General features: G+C 39.2%; 1 protein-coding gene across 1 annotated transcript in view; it reads right to left on the bottom strand.

Moving 5' to 3' along the window:
* The window catches only part of smyd3 (SET and MYND domain containing 3), a 139,561-nt gene that overhangs the window by 90,386 nt on the left and 28,126 nt on the right, over nt 1-21,049 (bottom strand). The window contains exons 2-5 of the mRNA XM_041788482.1: nt 14,950-15,013; nt 14,749-14,856; nt 13,371-13,431; nt 12,851-13,005 (exon numbers count right to left, since the gene is read on the bottom strand). Of these exons, the coding sequence (XP_041644416.1) occupies nt 12,851-13,005; nt 13,371-13,431; nt 14,749-14,856; nt 14,950-15,013 (388 nt within the window). The remainder of the gene's footprint in view (nt 1-12,850; nt 13,006-13,370; nt 13,432-14,748; nt 14,857-14,949; nt 15,014-21,049) is intronic.

Below are 21,049 nucleotides of genomic sequence, written 5' to 3'. Positions count from 1 at the left end.
TATCCACCATTACAACTATCCTGCGTTGCATTCTTTTGTCAGTTGTTCTCTTCGGTCCACGTTCAGGGAGATTAGCCACTGTTCCATGGGTTATAAACTTCTTTATTATATTACGCACAGTGGACAAAGGAATTTCAAGATCTCTGGAGATGGTCTTGTAACCCTGAGATTGTTCATATTTTCCCACAGTTTTGACTTGATCCATTTCTAAAGTTCACAGGAGAGCTACAAGTTCACCTGGGAATGAAGAGCACAAGTTTTCTCTTTGTCTTCTTGAGTTGCTGCTCATCTTGAGTTAGGGCAACTGGTTTAGAGAGATGGGATCTACAACTGGAAGCTGTATTTGGTTTATTTAGAAAATGGCTGGATGTTCTATGCATACCCATGTTTGATTGTCCAGGGAGGATTGCCTATAGTGGGGAGAGAGGGCGCAGCACGGATAGAGCATAGTGCTCACCTGTGGAGAGAAATCAGGGCTTAAGTTCCTGTCTACAGCAGAGTGTAAAGCCATCTGTAATCCCCCCTCATGTCAAAACAGTTCTGCAACCTCCCTGGTGCTGAAAGGATTTCATAAACATGAGTTCACAATTCAGCCAATGTAATGGTTCATTGATTAGTATGAACTTCATCCTAGACCATGAAAGCCTTCTCCCTAAGATCTCACCAAGACCACTGCTGGAAATGTGAAAACAAACCTCATCTTCTGCCAGACTTTCCAGGGCTGTCTCTTGTCTTGAGAAACAGTTTTTTTAACTACCTGGCTCTCTCAGATCATGTTCTTGTGCCAGCTTCACTGACAAGTTGATCTCGATGTGTCAACGAGAGTCTGCACTTGGCATGTTAATACTCCTCTACAGCAGAGGATGGAAGGAGCCTAAGCTGTCAAGAATTTGTGTAAAGCTTTATTGATGAAAAACACAGCGCTGTTCAGAAGCATCTATGAAGATGCTCACTGAAAATCCTCTCCACCCTTGAACTGTTTTCAGAAGACTTGAAAGTCTTTCTGGCAAAACAAACACAACACTTCCTACAGTAGATTCAATGAAACACACTTTTCTCAGCATTCTGCAACTAAAACTTTGAAGATCAAGACTCTTGGAAGTTTTTAAAGATCCGGTGTTCCACTTTTTCTTTTTTAATCTAAATGTGAGCATTGGTCTGTTTGAAAACTGGTCCTATGAGATATTTTTCTTGTAAAGTGAGCCAGGCTGCAGTGCAAATGAGGATAAGAGTGTGTGAGTAAATGTTTTATTGGGTGACATGTCTGGCATGTAAGGAGTGTTTATGAGTAATTGCTTTTTCATTAACTCACTTCACTAATGTAAACATCATTACTTAATATTTTATAACCCTCATTGTACTTTAGAAAACAAATCAAATGTCCTGCCATTAAAGCTCATTAAATTCAGCTAAATTAAAATTTTCTGTTGCGGTTTTAACAAAGTGTCAGTCAATGCAGCAGAAGAGATGCAATGATTGCAACAATCAAGGCTTTACCAATGTTGATCAAATTTCTGCAAAATGCACTTCCAGTGCCAAACTGTTTCACTTATCTTTTTTAATTTTTCTTGTCTGTTTCGCAAATGAGTTATGGAATTTGTAGAGCTGTAGTCAACCACAGAAAACCTTGTCGACTGAAAATAAACCCACACAACGACCAATTGATTGGTCATTGGAAAAAACAGCACTCCACATTATTTCTAGATCAATCTAATCTGTGAAAGTGTTTCCATTGCATCCTCTTGGTAGTCTAAATGAACTGATATAAACATGACGAGTTCTTTGCAACATAAGTTACTTATAGCCTCATTATGATGTACTTAAATAACAACTTTCTGAACAACTGGTTCTTTTTTTTAACTCCTTTGAGCTCTAAGCTATTTTTCAACCATTTTGTCTCCCCTGGACTTATTGTATTAAAAAGCTTGTAAAACATCAATCCCGAGCACAGTCAAGCTCTAAACATCAGTTTTTTCAGGCCAACCTGGGCTTTAAGAATAGGTGTGCCGCAGTAACGTTACTTGAATTTAAAATAAAGTTACAGGACAATACAGACAAAGGAAAAATCTAAAATAGAAATCAAAAATAACTTTTTATGTATTACACACAGTAAACAATAATGACTAAGACTTCTTCTGCACAAACCTGTTCTCCCATCTCGTGACAAAAAACCCCTTTAAAATATTCACAGATTTTTAAATAATGCTTCTTTGTATAGGCTCCATTTGTTTCATTGTTCCAAGTTGTTCCTGTCTGCAGTGATCCAGAAGGCCACATCATAGGCTCTCTCTCCATAATGAGCTACTTAGGCCGTCTCCTGCATGATCTAAGTGTTAAGACATGCACAGTTTGAAGAAGTACGAACAGCCCACCATTGGTTGTCACAGCCTGTCGCAACGGATTGTAAGGTACAAAATGGTGTTTAGCATTAACCGCAAGCAACAGAAAATGGATTAAAAATGGAGAAAAAGACGTAGAGAAGCTTCTATAAGGGATAAGACTCTGTGAATAGTGACTTTAGAACGGTAAAATGACAACCTCAAAAAGGAAAAAAGTAAGTGGCTATAATTTATGATACAAACTTTTTTTTTTTCAAAGTTTTTATTAACTGTGTCACTTCTTGTCGTAAGAAAAAGGGCAGTCTGAGAGGATTTACACCAGTGATCTGGAAAAAATAAAATAAAAATGAGAGCGTGAGAGATGGCAGTCTCTCCTCTGCTCTCTTTCTGTCTGTAGCAGACACTGCTGTTAAAGCTGTGCTTCCATGAGCCTCCCCATGGTGGCATGGTGTCATGATGGGGGTGTGGCAGGGCAAGGCTAAGCAGCACCAGCTGATGACTTCAGCGCTGCAGAAGAAGAGCAGTTCATGTTGTCACCTCAGATTCAACAATTTTCTTGCAGCTCAAGTCCAAGATATTGTCTGCATTTAGAATTGGAGTACTGTGAAACAATTAAAAGATAATACTCTTCTCTTTATCTGAATTTCCCACTGCTGAGTGCTCCTGTCTCTAACTCCATCGCTGCATATGCTCCCTTTCTCCATCTTTCAATCATCAAACAGATATGATTTTGGTTGGACTAACCAGTCAGCCAGCTGACTGGAGGGTGTCCACCCCAGAGATTTGATGTATGGAAACTGTTGCAAGTAGTCCTTTCTCTTGAAATGTTGCTGGACATGTTTAACAAAATGCATGTAGCCATGAAGACATGAGAGTTTTTCCAACAGGTGACTTCTCCTGCATAGTAACAGCCTGTTCTCGACAGCCAGGTTTACTTGTTAGCATTAAATGGCACAATACACACAACCACTATTGACAGCAGTGCAAGCCATGTTATTTTCTGATGAAACAGGGTCTATCAAAAGGGTTGATATCAGCTGATATCAATGCTCAGCTAACACATCACTGCATCCTTATGTATAGCATTAGGGTCAGCCATATTATCCCACAAACCAGTGGAGCATTCAAACTTAATGCAAGGCCTAAATTCACTCACAAACAGACAAAAAGATGAACGTAAACAAAGCAATGTGTAAGAATACAAATAGCTACAGCTGAAATGAACCATTATGTATCTGGACGCAAACAGTCCAGAGAGGAAGAGCCGCTCAAGGAGGCAATAAAATGTGCTCTGGCCAGATCTCATCTGTCACTGCTTACTGCAGCACCGCAGTCTGAGCAAAAAAACACAAACTAATGTAGAAACACAAAACACAACCCTACAGAGGTCCAAAGTAACACACAATAGACAAGAATCTGGTGCATGCACAAACACATCCCACTGCAGTTCATCGGCATCACACAGCTGCACAGTCATGCAGACACACACTGATACACAACACACACTGCACACACACTCTGCTTCTCCTGGGTATATTAAGAGCAGTAATGATGCTGTGGCATGACTTCATTGTGAGTGTCAGTGTGCATGCATGCATGTGTTTGTGCAGCAGTATCAGTGCTCTGTGGGGGGAGCAGCTATTAGTATAAAGAATGGTTTAATAGCACAAAACACTCCTCCAATGAAACACAAAGCTACACTCACAGTAATGACATATTTTGGTTTTTTGTTCAGCACATAGAACAGTCAGAGTACACAACAATAAAGTGTTCATTTGTTATGTATTAGAGCCACTGTAAAGAGGAAATGAGAGGAGGAGAAAGAAAAGAAAAAGCTCCGTAAGTAGAGGAGACTAATGAGGAGGAAGTCATGGAAAGAGGAGGAGAGAAGACAGAAGTAGACAGAGGGAGAAAAGGGAGATACAGCAGACGAGAAAAACTACAGAGGACAACAGAGAAAGTGAAATGAAGGACTTAACCACCTCTTTATATTACTCTTACAGGATGCTCTGGCATGCAATCACACTGCCCCCTACTGACAGTCTATAAAACACCATTCTGATGTCACACAGGCTGATCTCGTCTATTCATCTTTATCTCTTTCTGTAAGTCTAGCACAGTCACAGCAGATGGCTGTTCAACATAAGTCTGGTTCTGCTGGGGGTTTCTGCCTGCTGAAAAGAAGTAACTTTGAAAAATGTTGCTAAGTCCTTTTCTCATGGTAGAATAATGTTGAATCTTTAAAAAATATATATTTCTGATTTTTAAATAATAAGAATACAGTCTAGACATGCTCCTTTTGGTCTTGGCATTTGTTATGAATAAATGCTTGTCAAATAAAGATGATTGGATTTGTTAATTAGCTTTTTGTTGGGTTTTAATTAAAAGTGGTTTGTGTTGGTGATGTCTTCATAAGTTTTGATTACCACAACCGCGGTCATGCTCTTGATGTCCTTGCGTATTACCAAGGGCAAGGGAAAATAATCTGTTAAAAAAATAATCTGCATCTTCAGGGCAGAGAAAGGAATGGATGTGGTGAGTAAGCATGGCCTAATGCCCAGGTGGGTAGCAGCGTTGCTAGAACCCCTGGTCGTTGTATGGATGTCCCAAGGGCCCAAAAATCGCCTGTTACCAGGGGTGATAAGGCACAGACATGTGTGTTGACATGTGTAGAGCTTGACCCTGGCACCCCTCTCCTCCTCTCTAGCCTTGGGCTGTTGCATACCAGCCCTAAACATATGCACATGACCGTATAAGAAAAAAGGAATCAATTAAATGCACATTGTGTAAAATTTTACCACTAGGGGGCTCTCAATCAAAACAATAACACAATATTAATAGAAAGGACGAGCACTGCCCTGCTCCAGCTGTTTCCTTCTTGTTTAGCCAGAGGACTCAGTTCATTACAAACAGCACCTCATAAGTGTATTTACTAAACAGAAAAGCAGTGTTTTAGTTTACTTAATTAATTTCACATAGTAAGAGGGACTGCTTTTAATAGTGCACTCCTGGGTTCGTGCTGAAGATGCATCCTTAAACTGAATTTAACCCTTTAACAAAACAATTTTGATTACTTTCCAGGGATCAAGAAATCAACATTTTATCATCTGAAAACTAGCTTTTTGTATTCTAGGAATGTATGACATCACAAATATGAAAATCTCTGCCAGTATTTATAGCCAATATGTCACTGTAAATGACTGCATATGTAGGCTGAAAATATTCATAAAGATGGTGGAGTTTTAGGCAGTACCAACAGACCTTCATACCTGAATTTTTTTCTATGTGCATGATTCCTTAAACTTTAAAATGGCCCTCTGATTTAAGTCTGAACTACATTTAAATATCAGTATCCTATCGGTATTAGTTAAAATGAATTAGTTAATATTAGCATATTAAATATCGACAAAAATCCAACACTGTGCAGCCCTACCATTATCCCAAGATAAAAGATGAATGAGTTGAGATCTTATCTTTAACTCATTGAGTGCCAGCCCTTTTATAAAATGGAAAGTGGCTTGTGCCAGCATTTTTTGCCATTTTGAGTCATCTTTCAAGACCCAAAGAATATTTTGTACTATGACTCTGAAAACACCGAATAGCTCAAATGAAAGAAGAAACTCTCTATTTCATCAAGCAAAAAACGTTTGTTTGCAGCTTGTTCCATTCTTGATTTATTTGAAGTTGAATAGAGGCTAGTTTCACCAAAAAGACCACTGTTTTTCTAGAAAGCTGAGAAAAATGCATTTTGTGAAAGAGAGTCTGTCAAGCAGAACAGTGATTTGAATGTTATAATTTTGCCTTCAATGACATAAAAGACATCTGAAAATTGTTATTACAAATGTTATTTTATTGTAAAATAAATAAAATAAATACAAAACACAGCACAATACAACTGGACTGCCGCCACGGGACCCCCGATACGCCCACTTCCTCTCCTGCTTGCGTGTCCCCTGGCACTGCCTGTAAATTATAGAAGTAATATAACATATAATATGTTATAAATATTATATATATAAAATATATAATCTATAATATAGAAATTTTTTAGTTCTTAACTCTTTTTCTGCCAACAGACGGTGTTGCAGAACTGCATGGGGCTTGCTCTTCTCTCAAGTCTGCTTCTGAAATCACATGAGTGAACGCATGAGTTATGGTTTCATTCGATAAAATTTGGCTGAATAATAATTGGGTTCCTAACGTTAACTTACCTCCATCGCTCTGGGACAGAGAACAAGATCTGCTCTGCTCCCTCAGCAGCCATTCCTCAGAGTGGGTTGGAAAAGTCCGTCTCTCATGTGTCGTCGCTGTATGTATCAAGCTTGCAAGCAGATGCTTTTCCTCTCCGACGCATGGGGGAGACCTCGCATCATTCTTTAGCCTCTTGGCCGGCCGAGGCAGATGAATGAACGCGCTGATCCCTGGATTCGCTGTCGGCTTCGTATCCCAGAAGCCCCAAAATTACTCACAGGTAGCGTGAGAGCGCCCCCTTGCGCCAGCCATCAAAAAAACACTTTGACGTATATATACGTCAATGGCACTCAATGAGTTAAGATCTTTAAAGGGGATAATTATGCATAAATCACTTTTCAGGTTTTTCTAACAAAATATATGCCCCTGGCCTGTCAACAATCCTCTACAATACCATAAAAATCCATTCCCTTCCAACCTCTCTTTCTCCAACTTTCACAAAATGTGTGCTGAAACAAGCCGTTCTCAGATTTTACCCTCATGACCTCATGTGGGGAGCTGGCCCCGCCCCCAGGTTTGGTTGGCCCTCCCCACTTGGAAGAAAGTTCCACCCTTGTCTCCTGATCTTCCTCTCAGTTGCCAGCTGAGATGCCGGATAGCTCCGTGGGTTACTCTGCTGACTTCGATCTGGGAGCTTGATGGTTCCAATCCCAGTCAGGTCCTTAGCTTTAGATAAAAGTGTCTGTAACATCAGGAGCGCCACATTCATTTCCTGAGAGGGGTGTGGTCAGGGGCGGAGTCAGACAGCTTATTTACATTTAAAGACACAGACACAGAAACGGCTCGTTCTGAGAAGGGCTGAAACAGAGGGGTATGTAGACATGCAAATATCCTATACTAGCGTTTTTTTAGCAAAAAAATCCACAGGCATGTTTTGGGTACCTCTGAGACCAATATAAACTTGTTTCAAAAGGGTAAAATATGTCCCCTTTAATCTACCAAATATTGTGTTTGCTTTAATATTAAATGGGATGAGGAATTTAACAAATAACTGAATGCTAAATCCCAATCATAATGTTGGGGTGGGTTGGGGTTTGCAGGATGTTTTCTGTGTTCACTTTTCTATATTTCCTATTGCACTAAACACAAGGCATGACCACTGCATGCTTATGCAAATAGCAAACATTTTCTAAATCTATTCATGTTGCCCATGAGGAAAATGTCCATGTTGTTTTTCATAAACCAGAAGGTTTGTGTTGTTAGATTTCAAAAGATATGCAAGCCAGATCTTTGAGAGCCCTTATCTGATGTTTTACCCTTGCATGTTTAACCTAAAGCCAACAATACAACAATGAAGTGAAGCGTCCTGTCAATACAGTATCTCTGATGTGTATCAGTGAGCTAAAGATAAACTGGTTGTGGTTGCAGTTGTTAGAGCACCATGCCCCACATTTAGAGGCTATAGTCCTCATGACACAGGTTGCAGAGTCAGCCATGGATTCATAAGTTGTTGGATGCATGCTTCCTCACACCCTTCCTCCATCTCTATATCTGCCCTGTCAAAAAAAGGTGAAAAAGACCAAAACATATTCCTTCAAGAAGATGACAACAACAAGTTGAACAGACAAAAGAGTATGAATCATAAAAACACTGCGGTTACATGTGCCATGTGCTTCAACACAATATCGTCCAGTACTTTACACAAAAAGGCACACAACAGATTGACCAGCAGTACATCAATGAAGTTATTCAGCCTGCAGGAAGCTTTACAGTGTCAATACCAGGATTATATGGTGTCGCCTCAGTTAAAAACACTGCTGGGATTGGAAGCAGGTAGAAGGATTCACCCCACTGTCTGTAATAACTTACTGTATGTGTCAGCATGTGATTTTTTATACTTAAGAAAAATGCATCAAACTAGACACAGACACATATGCACTTGACTGAATCATCAAATGAAAAAATGGAAAGTGTAAGAAGTAGGTAGATATGTAGCTTTACTTTCACTTGCACTGAAATAAAACCAAAGCTCTGGTCTTTATTTAACAGTTTTAATCCCAACACTGTAGACATGGTATCTATCTAACTGCTAAATGATTAAAATGTCATTCCTGCAGCTCTTGTATCTCCTTGTGACACTTTATGTTAAATGACTCATTTTCAACAAGCAGCTTTTATAAAGTTACAAACCCAGTCCTTCACTTTCTGTTTACATCTCATGTCCTGACATACTTAGCACAGTTTCAGCTCGCTTTGAAGCTCTCTCTCTCTAACCATCATCATGATTCCTCCTCTCGTCTCCCTCCCTCATCTCTCCCTGTTCCTCTCTCCTTTTTCTCACACTTCCTCCCTTTTTCTTCTCTTTAATCCACTCAGTGTTGTTCACTCTCTTTATCTTCTTCAGTTTGCAGCACAATTCCCCTCTGAATCTTGATCCTCATTCAATCAGCACTTTCCCAGCTTTACAATCCAATCCCACATGTTCACACACAAACACACTAAAGCGTGCATAATATCTCATCAATAATATTAAACACATGCTCCATTCAACTTTCTCATTCCACCTCCATACTTTTTCATTTATTCTGAAAAAATATATTTGTGAATTTAAGTACTTGCGTTGCTGGGTTTCTGCCGTACACACAAAAGAGAGTAAACAAAAGGACTAAAAAAAAAAGTCTGTAGTAACAGCAGCAGCTGTGAGGCTCCCCTGATCCCTTTGAACCAAATTTTACATTTAAAGAGTTTTTCTCCAAGGCTTTCTGAATGAAGTAAGTATTAAAATGTTGGCATACTGATGTAGAACACATTATAATAATGGAGAGGCTGTTAATTTATTGTTTGTTCTTTGCAGGAATTCAATCTAAAACCAAACTGCTACGCAAGATGATATTTTGGCATAATGATGGTAGTAAAACCAGGGACTTCTACTACAAAAAGAAATTACACATTATGGGGACCATTAAGGTCTACTAGGTTAGAAACAATAACGTTGTCATTATTATGAAGCTAAAGGAAACATCTATGTACCATTTCACTGAAAAGGTTCCAAATGCAATGTTTGCTCAGAGTTTATCAGAGTTTGTAACATACATCAATATCTGTTGACATATTTAGTCTGTCTGTTGTTCTGGGATAATAACTGAGGTTACTGCTGAGACATAGATTTATGCTTTGTAGCCTGAATGTGGAAAGAGAAACAACACAGCAACCAACACATATGCATTTAAAGGCAAAGACCCATCTAATCAAAGGGCAAATACAGCTGATGAACAGCCTATTTCAGTTTAATTGCTGTTTTCAATGAATTGCTTACTCAATATTTTTTTGGTCTCACTCCCATTTCTTCTTTTTGCATTTTGAAGCTCTACTTAGAACCTTCTTAAGATCCAACAGTGCAAAATGTAAATTCTTGCAATTTTTAAACTGGTCTTAAAATTTTGATCAGGAGTGTAAGTATAAATTCTCAATTTTTATTTTGAAAGTCTTAAAGTTGTGAAAGCATCATTATATAATATTATATTATATTATGCTGTAGTAAACCACACCATTTCATACCATATCTCATATCTCATTGTCTCGTGCTGTATCTTATTTCGTATCGAACACAGCTTATCATATCGTATTACACCCTATCTTATCACATCATATGGTATAATACCATGCTGTACTATATTTTAGCGTATGTCATGCTCATGTCATGTTGTATCGTAACATATGAAACTGTACCCTAACGTATCTTAACCGTACCGTATCATACCAAATCACATGGTACCATATGGTATCCTATCATATTGTACCGGATTGTATTAACAATTACATATCTTTTTGTATTTCATCATATTGAAAAATATCATATGTTACTGTATCATATTGTACCATACTGTAGTGTAGCATATCATTTTGAACTGTATCATATTGTCCCTTGTCGTATTGTATTGTATTGTATCAGATCATATCGTATCATACTGTACTATATGGTATTGTATCGGATTGAAACAGTTTCCTTTGGATACTAAACAACACAGAATTTCCTCTATTGCAATGAAGGTCTTAAGCACATTGTTAACTCCATCAACTCTGAAAAACATGGCGTTGCAAATGTTCCCGTGTTTGCTCAAAGACCTAAAGAGGCACTGACTGTTCTGTTTTTTCAGAGAATTTAGCTTATAAAGGGCTGTCTTAATTTGTGTAGAACAAACTGTGTCAAAGATTGTCTTTGGTTTAAAACATTTTGAGCCAAAAGGATCATCCATAGTCCTTTTTCATTTATTACAAGAATGACTCTAAAGACAAGATTAAGAATAATCTGACATATGAATGCCACTCCTTATTGTTGGATATAATTTCTTTAGCATAGTTCTATTATTTGTTCTTTATTGTTAAGCACTTGTTGTTGCTGTCTCGGCTAAGTCTCTCAGCCAAGTAAAGGGCATTTTGGAGCCATTACAACTAAACTCTGACCTGTTTAGGATTTTAAAAAAGCCTAAAATAAAATAAGATGGTTTATCAGTATGATTGCAGAACTTGGACGTCATACTTCAGTTGTGCTTTTTACTTTGCATCTACAACTTTTATGTGTTTTATGGAAACCCTTAGCTCTTATGCCAAGCTGCTTACAATTAATGATTCAAACTCGTACAATAAAAACAAACACACACAAACGCTTCTTGGAAGACAAACACCTTAAGGCCATTACGTCTGAGAGAGGAGTCACACAACCTAACAGATAACAGAAGTAGAGCATGATCCAGACTAACACATCTATGATCACATTAAACTCGACTGAGGACAGCTGGTGTGTTTTAAGAGAATTAGACCTGAGGTTGTTCTGGGAATACAAACACACAATCACAAACAAACAGAGAGCCACATGAGGATCTAATCACAGGTGCTGGGAAGATCTTACACATATGTTGAGGTCCATCCAAAAGCAGCTGGAGATGCATGCAGCAATAAACAGTTGCTAGTGTCTGTCTTTTTGTGCATGTATGTGTAAGTACCAGAGGGTTTTTTTCATGTACAGGAGTGCACAAAGTCATTAACATTACTGTGTACTATGGGCCCAGTGCTGGGGAAAAAATAGTGACGTGGTTGGAGGTTATCATCCTACTTGCCTATTTCTGCATTGTTTCTATCCTGTGGATAACAATGTATTTTTATGAAAAGCTGACAGACTGATAAGCTGATACTTGTCTGATAATGTTCAATAATGGCATTAAAAATACTTTTATAATTGCAAAGGTAACTTTACATCTCAAATTGAGCAATAAATTTAACCTTAAAGCAAAACATTTCAAACAAATTCACATAATTAATTAATCAAACCTTACTCAACTCTGATAAATTGTGTTTTCTACTAACAACTCTACCCTCCAACATTAACTAAATTTCCCAATAACTGATTTTTAAAAACTTTTTGTGTTAGTCCTACTAGAACTTGCAAAAATCCATGTACTATTTTAACTACATATTTGCTACTACTACTTTGATTTATTATTTGTTTTTAAAAGTAAATTTGAATCATGAAAAAAAATATCATAATAAAACATAATGATTCTTTGTCAGTGTGCACACAAACATCATAGTCCCCCTGCACAAATCAGGGCCTAAGCCCCCAAACCAAACAGTCCAAATTCCCCCCGACTTTGACACTAATAAACACACATTACACACAATTAACAGCCAGCTGCAGGACAGAGAGATCTTCTGACAGGACAGAGAAAACAACAACAACAAAGAAGGAAAAAAATAACACTTCCACCCTGGAAAAAGTCATAAAACTATTCCCCTCATTCATCGATGAGAGATGCTGCTGCTAATGAAAGCGTCACTGTCTGCTTTCATTCATTTAAAACATTTCATATGGAGACTGATAAATCCATGAGATAAACAAGGAAAAGACAAGAGGTGGTGCATAAAGTTTCTGCACGGTCTGATCATTTATAAACGAAATTTTTCTGTTGAGACAAGCTTGCCATTAGTTTAAGCGACTCTCCCTCAATAAATGCCAACGCTCATTGATGATCTCGCCATCCCTCCCACAGCTATCAATATAAACCAGTAATGATCCATCCAGATCATCAAAAAGAGGGACATGTCTGAAACACAATCAGATTGATTGGTACCATCTATACTATTTTTGTACTATTAACGAGTGTAGGCCTACATAAATTACATCAGGTATTTTGTGTCTCTCAATTGGAGTGGCAGGGAATTACCTTGGGGTAGTGAAAGCAGAGCCACAGCCACATTGGTACCGGGCTTCAACACTCATCCCTAGAAGCTGTACTTATCATCTAAAACTGGATTTACCATACCTTCCCAATAAGGCTGAGTGGCTCTTGGCAGGAAGGAAGCAGTGATGATGTCATTTCCTGTGCCAGGTCAGGTATTTCCTGTTGAAGGTAAAGCTCTAACATGGAGGCCAGCTGAGACAGACCGTGTTTCTTGTGGTCAGACATGGAGTTCAGGTCTGCAAGAAATTATTTTCAAAAACAGTCCTGTGTCAGATTTGTTCCTGTGAGCTTCTCACACTGACAGTGAAGAATGTTAGCATAGCCAGTGATGTACAGAAAACTGGGAAATCTGTTAATACCTCACTCTGTTACAAAAAGTTTCCCATTACTCTTGATTTGATTGACTGTCTTGCATGTTTGTAACTCACTGTTATGTGTTTCTTTGTGTGGCTGTTTTATTTGATGTTTTTTAAAAATAACACTGGTAGAATGCATCAAATTGGTCTTTTTATAAATAAAATCAATAGAACAAAACAAAATGCTTAAAAAACCCTTTTGATAATACTGCACTGAAACACACAGTCTTACAGGAGAGACTTACGTGATTCATGCTCCTCTAAAGTGTAGAGCTCCTCGCTGCTTTTTCTCAGTGATGGGCCTAACTAGAATTAAAAGCAAAAAAAAAAACAGATATCAGCGCATTTTTTTACTGTGACAGAATAATGTTTTGCTACTGTTACGGTTTATTTGTGGCACTCTGTGCAGCATAGTTTTGTTGTTGGATTAAGTCCTGGAAAAAGTTGAATCCCTCTGGCACTGAGAGAGCTTGGTTTGGCACTTGATGACAACAGATTTAAAAAAAAAAAAAAAGCAGCGCTTTTATTTTTAAAAGCAAGTGGAATCTTCAGATTCACAACCAGAAATAGTTTATTATCCCCTGGGAGAAATGAAGCCATACATTTTCTCGTATAATCACATGAGGGAGAGACAAATATCAAAATGAACGGAAATAGAAATAGGAATAGAATAAGTAATTTAAGTAACAAAAATAAACAATAAAGAAAACAATAATTAGTGTTATTCCTCAATAAAAAAATAATGTAATTCCTTACAGGCTCTGTAATTGATTAATTACAATCAGCTGCATGTATGCATAAACCTATGAAGAAGTATTTTAGTCATTTTTTAAGCATATTTTTCTTTTGTTTTGTTTTGTTTATCAGTCCTAAAGCTTCGCTTTTCTTCATATGAATTAGTTTTTATAGCATATACACCGCGTTCCAAATTATAATGGAACTGGAATTATAATTCTTGCATCCATTGAACCTGGATGGGGGGCAAGAGCAGCCAGAGCTGCTGTTTTGATGTGAACTGCCTCCCACCCTCATAGATCTTTAGCTTGAGGATGCTCCAAAGGTTCTCAATAGGGTTGAGGTCAGGGGAGGATGGGGGCCACACCATGAGTTTTTCCCCTTTTATGCCCACAAAGGTATTCGTTGCAGCATGAGATGGTGCATTGTCATGCATGAAGATAATTTTGCTACAGAAGGCATGGTTCTTCTTTTTGTACCACGTTAGAAGTGGTCAGTCAGAAACTCTTTCCTGAGGTCATTTTCACACCTTCAGGGACCCTAAAGGGGCCTACTGGGGCCTAATGACTCTGCCACCTCCTTGCTGACATCGCAGTCTTGTTGGGACATAGTGACCATCCACCAACTATCCACTACTCCTCCATCTGGACCATCCAGGGTTGCACGGCACTCATCAGTAAACAAGACTGTTTGAAAATGAGTCTTCATGTATTTCTGGGCCCACTGCAACGGTTTCTACTTGTGAGCATTGGTTAGGGCTGGCTGAATAGTAGGTTTATGCATGACTGCAAGCCTCTGGAGGATCCTACACCTTGTTTGTGTTCATACATGTAACTCGCACTGAATTTTATGCATTTTAAAGCAACAGTGAGAAACATCCAGACATACCAAGGTGAAGATGATCCTCGCTGCAAGACGGACAGAGTCAGTGGGAATTCTGGGTAGGAGGCTCTGCAGGCACTTACACTCCCTCTTATGGTCAGGCCATGCTTGTTTCTGAAGGAGAAGAGCCCATCAACAGAGTGACAGATGCACAAACAGTTATGCACAGTTAATTTACAGTACATTTATGCACAGTTAATATGCTACCTGACAGCTGAGGTTGCAGTAGCGAGCCATCTTGCACTGGGAACACCTCAGCAAGGTCTCATGTCTAGACAGAGGAAGAAAAAAAGCAGATTAGATAATTCTGCAAACCCACCTTCTGCAAAGAAAAATCTATCATTCCAGCATTAAAGAAGACAAAATGATTCAAAGTCTGACTCAGTTTCATAAAAAAGCTCTCAAGGCCAGAAGTAGCTATAAATAACAGCTAAAGAAGCGCATGAGTCAGCGGCTGACATTGAATTCTGTCTTTTGTAAAAATCTTTCATTTTCATCTCTTACATCACTTCTAAAGCTGTTCAGAACAATAACAGAGCAATACTGTGATAAGTAAGCTGCAATGTTTTGCTCCAGCCAACGTCGTGACCCTTACCCACACAATGACCTTGTCTTATCCTGTACTATACTTAGCCGTGTGCATCCATTATCTTACTTTATTGACCTCCCCATCGTCTCTGAGATCGTCTAAGAGCAATACATTAGGTACACTCTCCTCCCTGTCACATCTTGTTTGTATCTGGACAGGCCTAAGTGTCTGAGCGCCTTTGTGTGGCGGCAGTGCATGTCTGCTCGATGCGTGTATGTCTGTCTTTGTGTGCACATGTTGTCCGGCCACCATGTTCTGCTGTAGAGGCTTCTTGGAGTGACACTGCTGTCTTTCCGGTTTGCCTGTCAGTGTGATAACAAGCCAGAACACAACAGAGTCTATCTGCTTCACGCTGCCAATTACAGCTGGTGGAAAGGGCATCACAACACAAAAGACTCACACAGGACAAGATGTGAGACACAGGACCTAAGTCAAGGCGTGTGTAAGCTTAGAAAAGCCACACAGATCATACACACTGATATTATGATACTGAGGCAGTTCTTGACATTTGTGACAAAATTGTTTTACTAATTGGTATAAATAGGTACCAGACAAAGTTTGAATGTGTTTAAGTGATTAAATCATGAAGAAGAGAAATAATGAAAGGGAAGAATTTTTCCAGAGCACCTGTGTTTGCTCCCACTGACAGATTTGATTCCTCATGGCATGAATGTAACCAGTCTTGGACATCTGTCAGCAGATGTTACGCCATCTTTACAGATGTTTTTCTCTCAAATGCTCTCGCCGGAGGGGTTTGCTGCTACTTTCTGCTTTGCACTGCCAGGGGTCAGCAAGCACAGGTCCCTGCCGCTACTTGCTGCCAAGCTGGCAGTGCAATCAACCCCTTCGCCTATCCAGCAGGTGGTTGGACTGCAGAGCAAAGGAACCATGCCATTTATGAGGCTGAGCCTGGATGTGTCCTTATCCTACCTACAATGTCAAACATGGTCATGTAAGCCTCCTCAAAAATTGGGTCTGGTCTCAGATTTGGTTCTGATGGCTTGATCAAACTTTGCACTCCAGCACCCACTGGGGCAGTCTACAGTGTGAAGCAAACATGCGGGAATTTCAAGTTTGTAAGCTTCTCATTCAACAATCAATGCCATACCTGGTCATAAAAGCAACAGAAATGTAGTCACGCTTCTGTATCTTGGAGCAGAGAAACTCAGCAGGAAGGCAAAGCTTGAAATACTTCAGTGAATCCACCCTGAAACCTTCACCTTCAGCCGTGAGCTTTTGGTAGTGACCAGTAAAATCCGATCCAGGAAACAAGCAGCTGAAATGAGTTTCCTCCCAAGGGTGGTTGGGCTCAGCTTTAAAGATAGTGTGAGGAGTTCAGGCATTTGAAGTCGAGCCGCTTTTCTTCACATGGAAAGGTGCCAGTTGAGTTAGTTTGAGCATCTGATCAGGTTTTCCTCAAGGTGCACTTCTTTAGTGTTTTTAGAGCAAGTCACACTGTGAGAGGCCCTCAGGTAACCCCAGAAGAGCCTACTTCCTCCAGCCTGGAGAAACCTTATGAGCCATCCTCTCATTCAGGCTTATGATACACATTCATTCATGCTGTAAGTCATCTCCATTTCAACTTTTGCACTCATGCAGCCCCATGTCTGCTCACACCACTGCTTTATTTGGTACTGTGGTATCCATGGTCAGGTCAGACCAATGATGCTGGAACTCACAGAAACCAGTAAGTTTATTTTGGTTTCATCAGCCAAAAACTGGCCAAAGTTATCAGGCTTCTTCACATACTGTTTGTCCAGGTTTAATTTTCAGTTTGGGGCAAACTGAGAGACAGGACATTAATTTTTGGACTGTGTTGTTAGAAGCAGATACCATCTTACTTTTGGGCTGTCTTTCAGAAGCACTCTCCCTCTCATGTTAATGAAAGTTACTGTAAAAAGCAAGTCAGTGTAGCACAATTCTTCAACAACAGCCCTTGGCTCTATGACTAATGTTCAGCTGCCTACAGAAGCTCTTGAATCTCCCCCAACGTTCTGGAGCCGTCTGTTTTGTAACTGTTCAGGGACTTATTTAACTCATGCAGCCAATTTAATTAACACATATCAAAATATAGTTTCAATTATTAATTTTACACCAATTATTTTGATGTAAAAGCTGTCATACTGAAATCCAGCAGGGATATTACTATTACATGCTCTGCACCTGAAATGAGGAGATGATAGAGACTTCATACAGCAGATTTTTTAAGTCTTTAACCCTAAATCAATCTTCTGCAGGAACAGACTGTTGGACATCTTGTCTGCAAGGCTTGATTATTTCATATTAAACACTATTCCTGAGCTTCAGTGAGGCACATCTGCCAGATGCTCGGTCTCAGACTTCGATTTTATCTGCTTAACTCATTGAGTGCCAGCACTTTTATAAAATGGAAAGTGGCTTGTGCCAGCGTTTTTGGCCATTCTGAGTCATTTTGAAGACCCACAGAATATTTTGTACTATGATTCTGAAAATACCAAATAGCTCAAATGAAAGAAGAGACTCTCTATTTCATCATGGAAAAAACCATTTGTTTGTAGCTTGTTCCGTTCTTGATTTATCTTAAGTTGAATAGAGGCTAATTTCACCAAAAAAAACCCACTGTTTTTCTAGAAAGCTGAGAAAAATGCATCTTTGTGAAAGAGAGTCTGTCAAGCAGAAAAGTGATTTGAATGTTATAATTTTGCCTTCAATAACATAAAAGACATCTGAAAATTGTATTACAAATGTTATTTTATTGTAAAATAAATAACAATGCTTCCAGTCACTGTCATGCCATTCACACTCTGGAACGGGACGGCCTCCACGGGACCTCCCGAAACGCCCTCGTCCTCTCCTGCTTGTCGCTGTATACATCCAGCCGGTGAGAGGCTGCCTTATTTCTCTGACGCACGGGGGGGAACCTCGCGGCATTCTTTAGCCTCTTTGCCGGCTGAGGCAGATCAATAAAAGCGCCGATCCCTAGATTTGCTGTTGTTAAGTTCAGTGTCGGTTTCAGTGAGTAAGCAATTTCTCAGGCAAAAGTTTAAAGTTTCTTCTAGTGTCTAAGTTAGAACTTTTAGCTTTATGTTTTATGTTTGATCTACCGTCACCTCCAACTGTAGTGTTCCGACTACGTATCCCAGAAGCCCCAAAATTACTCACAGGGAGCGTGAGAGCGCCCCCTTGTGCCAGTCGCCAAAAAACCACTTTGACATATATATACGTCAATGGCACTCAATGAGTTAAACATGCACAAATTAAAGTCTATTTAATTCAGACACATGAGGACTACTTGAACAACTGGCAACCCAGATTGCTCAGTCACCTGCCTTAAATTTTCTCTTGCATGAGTGTTGTTAAGAATTGGTTTGTAGTACTACATTCAAAATCAGTGCATCTTCAAAAGGGATTCTGGGTTAGACAGTAGCCCAAGGGTTTGTTTGGCATAAGCTCATGTACAGTGATGTTGGGATTTATTTTGTGATGAAGATAAGTGCACGTAGATGAAGCTCCAGGACTTCTAAGATGGGTCTACCAGCTTAGAGAGGGGTTGATCTGTCTCCTTATGAATCTAATATTCATGTCTTGCTGCAATGTAATCTGATTTCAAGTGGTTTGTTTTGTCCCAAACTTCAAGCATATAGTTATGACCCAGGATACACGGTCGAATAAAAAACACAGTTTATACACCATAATGCTCTGTCTTATTGAGAGTATCTGTTAGAATTTTGATACACCGGTATCCCTTTTATTTATATATTTCAGTTAAATTTTCTTTTTAAGTCATTTTATTTTAACTTTCTAACACTTTAAAAAAGCCGCTATAACACCTTTTTATAACAGTCTTCATAATATAAAAGCTTCAGTGGAAAACAGGTGCTTTTATATATTTCTAAGTATCCTTTCAATATCTGAAATCTAGTTATTGTAGACATTTCTTCATTTTTTATCTACTTTTTTATTGATGTATTTATTTATTTATTCCCTAAAATGAATTTCATTTAATTTTAGTTATCTACTTAATTATTTGTTTATTTTCCGCTTTTGTTTTTCTCACTGGGATGTTGGGGTGGGAGTTGACATGCAGAGCAGGGTGTTTCTGTTCAAAGTATTTTTAGTGCTGTGTTCTCTCAAGACTAATAACACTGGCATCCTTTTCTGTTATCCATCAATAAAATTTGTTTAAACTATAAAAGAAAATGAACTGTCTTATTTTCATCTTTGCAATAAGACGGTTTGTGAAATTTCATCACGGCAGGATATTCAACAGTGAACTTCAGATGACATTATTAGAAAGTGGAAGCATTTAGGAACAGCAACTCAACCATGAAGCAGAAGACCACATAAAAAATCACAGTGTGAGGTCGATGACTGCTAAGGTGCATGGTGCGTATAATTTGCCAACACTGCTGACTCCATAGCTGAAGAATTCTGAACTTCCTCTGGCATTAATGTAAACACAAAAACTGTGCTATGGGAGCTACATGGTGGAGGAGATGCATAGAAAGCCTCACATCTCCAATTCCAATGCAAAACATCAGATGAAGTGGTGTAAAGCAAACCCCCGCTGGACTGTGGAGCAGTGGAAATGTGTTCTGTGGAGTGATGAATCACGCTTCTCCATTTGACAGTCAAATGGGCAAGTCTGAGTTGTGCAGATGCCAGAAGAACATTACCTCCTTGACTGCATTGTGCCAACTGTGAAGTTTGGTGGAGGAGGGATAATGGTATGGGGTGGTTTTTCAGGGTTTGGGCTAGGCTCCTTATCTTCAGCGAAGGACAATCTTTATGCTTTGGTGTAACTAAATATTTTGGACAATGCTATGCTTCCTACTTTGTGGCAAAAGCTGGGGTAAGACCCATTTCTATTTCAACATGACTGTGCCCCAGTGCACAAAGGAAGGTCGTAGCTACACCATAGTCGTCTACTCTGTTATGAGCACTATATACTGTATTGTGTTTTTATGTCTGTGTCACGCCGTAATATTGTTTCAAACTGTCGGTTGGCAGTGCTGTTTCTAAGCTACCCAGATCACCAGTTTCTAGTCCCATCAATGCTGAATCACCTGAAGCAGAGTACAGGGGTTATTTTTGCACTTCTTGGCCACAGAGAACCAAATATAAAACATTTCCAGTGTCGGCAAGTAGATTAGAGAAATTGGTAGTCGTCTGCAGTCACTTATCACATAACTGAGTAAACACGGCATACCTGAAGACACTCAGAGACTTGCTGTCACCCGATGCTACCTAGCAGACCAATCACAGGGCTCGCTGACTGTGCCATAATAGTACCTTGTTGCATTTTTGAGGGGGGCTATGTGCGTAGGCTTCAGAGTCAGAGCTACCCCACTCAATGATGGCTGTCAAATAAATGCATTGCTCCAGTGAACAGCAGGAGAAGAGGGGGTCCCTACATGTACTGTATGTATCAGTGAGAGACAGGAAGAGAAAATGATAAAACATTGGTAATCTAATCCGACGCTGGATGATATCATGAGCTTTCACACACAGAGAACGAGGTAATGGAGAACATGTTAATGCATTTAAACACATTGGCTCAGGGCTTATCATACTGAATGGGGACACTGATTACATTGGACATATGAATGCTGGAGATGACATTATAATAACCTTAAAGGCATAAAGCAGACATATACGTGTTCACTGTAATTTTGATGGATAGCTGTGGTCTGTTCATGTAAGCGACAGAAGTGAAGTGTTTCCTCTGACCATCCATCA

This window comes from Cheilinus undulatus, linkage group 1 (assembly GCF_018320785.1).
Source record: "Cheilinus undulatus linkage group 1, ASM1832078v1, whole genome shotgun sequence".
NCBI classification, from domain to species: domain Eukaryota; kingdom Metazoa; phylum Chordata; class Actinopteri; order Labriformes; family Labridae; genus Cheilinus; species Cheilinus undulatus.
The sequence above is the reverse complement of the archived record's forward strand: the minus strand, read 5'-3'. Positions and strand labels throughout refer to the sequence as shown.